General features: G+C 49.9%; 1 gene segment (V, D, J or C); it reads left to right on the forward strand.

Moving 5' to 3' along the window:
• Nucleotides 1-543: 543 nt before the first annotated feature.
• LOC105309871 lies at nt 544-1189 on the forward strand. The segment is given in 2 exon segments: nt 544-599; nt 696-1189. Coding segments are annotated over 2 exon segments (540 nt in total).
• The last annotated feature ends 388 nt before the right edge of the window (nt 1190-1577 follow it).

Raw genomic sequence — 1577 nt, forward strand, 5'->3', positions numbered from 1 at the left:
ACTCTGGTCTCCTTAAAACTGACACCTTGGGGAGACCCCTGTCCCTTCACATCAGGACATAAATCTTGATTCCCCAGTGGACTCACTGCCGGAGGGAAGAGTGACTGTTAATCTCTGTCAAAGAAGACGAGAAGAAATTTTGAGGAGGAAGAAATGTTTCCAGGAATGGGGTTCGATTTGGGATGAGCGAGATCGATGGGGCCAGGAGGTGAACACACCCATCTCAGTCTTGAGCCCTTCGTTTCCAGATACAAAATTTAGGACTGATGTCACCAGGGACTTGAGGATGCTGATTTGGTGAAAAACTTCAACCAATCTTTCTCAGTGTCTCAGTCACCATGCAGTCATTGGTCATTGTGAGGTCCCAGCACCTGACTCATTCAAGACCTTCCTCAGAGGACATCAGGGTGACACTGGGGCTAGAAGACAGAAGAAGCTGATTTGCATGAGACATCTTCTCCTCCTAATGGGTCTGGGAGGCATAAAAAAGCCCGAGAACAATACATTACAGCCCAGGAGACTGAGAAGGCCACGCCTCGTGAGTGTCCCCACCATGGCCTGGACGGTGCTTCTGCTGGGGCTCCTCACTTATGGCTCAGGTCAGGGGAAGGGACACTATACATTGTGGGTTCATCAAGGCAGTGTTTCTAGGTGACCTTGTTTCTTAACAACTGTGTGTCTTCTGTTGTTTTTAGGGGTGAATTCTCAGACTGTGGTGACTCAGGAGCCATCATTGTCAGTGTCTCCTGGAGGGACGGTCACACTCACCTGTGGCCTTAGCTCTGGGTCTGTCTCCACCAGTAACTACCCCGGTTGGTACCAGCAGACCCCAGGCCGGGCTCCCCGCACGCTTATCTACCAAACAAACAACCGACCCTCTGGGATTCCTAGTCGCTTCTCCGGATCCATCTCTGGGAACAAAGCCGCCCTCACCATCACGGGGGCCCAGCCTGAGGACGAGGCCGACTATTACTGTAATCTGTATATGGGTAGTGATACTTACACAGTGATGCGAAGCCAAAGGGAAGTGCAACCAAAACCTCCTCACGTGCTCAGAATGTCTCAGCCTCAGAGGCAGAAGGAAAGAGAGAGTGTGGAAATGGCCAGCACGCCATGGGGCTGGGGCTCCAAGGCCCTCTTCTCCTGCCAGTGGTTCATCACCATGTGTCCTCCATTCTCTCCAGGGTGACTCCGCAAGACCGGACTTCCACATTCCCTGTCTGCTTGTAATAATGGGGAGGTTCTCAGCTCCAAAATATGTCAACGACAGGGAGACTCAGAGACCCCACTGCTCCCTCTGAGTCTCCTCTGTTTCAAAGAGCATGAAGAGATGCACTCTTATTCATTGCTTGTCCCTGCAGACCACCTGGATAGTTCACTTAGCGTTAAAATGGGAGTCTCACTGCACTTGCTGGGATTGCAGGTCCTCAAACTAGGCCAACTGTGTGAGAATCCTGTGTCCTTTTGCAGGAATCTGTTTAGCAATCTCTCCAGGAGGTTTTTATGAACATTAAAGTTTAAGAAGTACCTCTACTTCTATAATTCTGAACTTATTCTTGAAAATTTCTGTTTAAAAT

This window comes from Pteropus vampyrus, unplaced genomic scaffold, assembly GCF_000151845.1.
Source record: "Pteropus vampyrus isolate Shadow unplaced genomic scaffold, Pvam_2.0 Scaffold907, whole genome shotgun sequence".
Classification (NCBI taxonomy): Eukaryota; Metazoa; Chordata; class Mammalia; order Chiroptera; family Pteropodidae; genus Pteropus; species Pteropus vampyrus.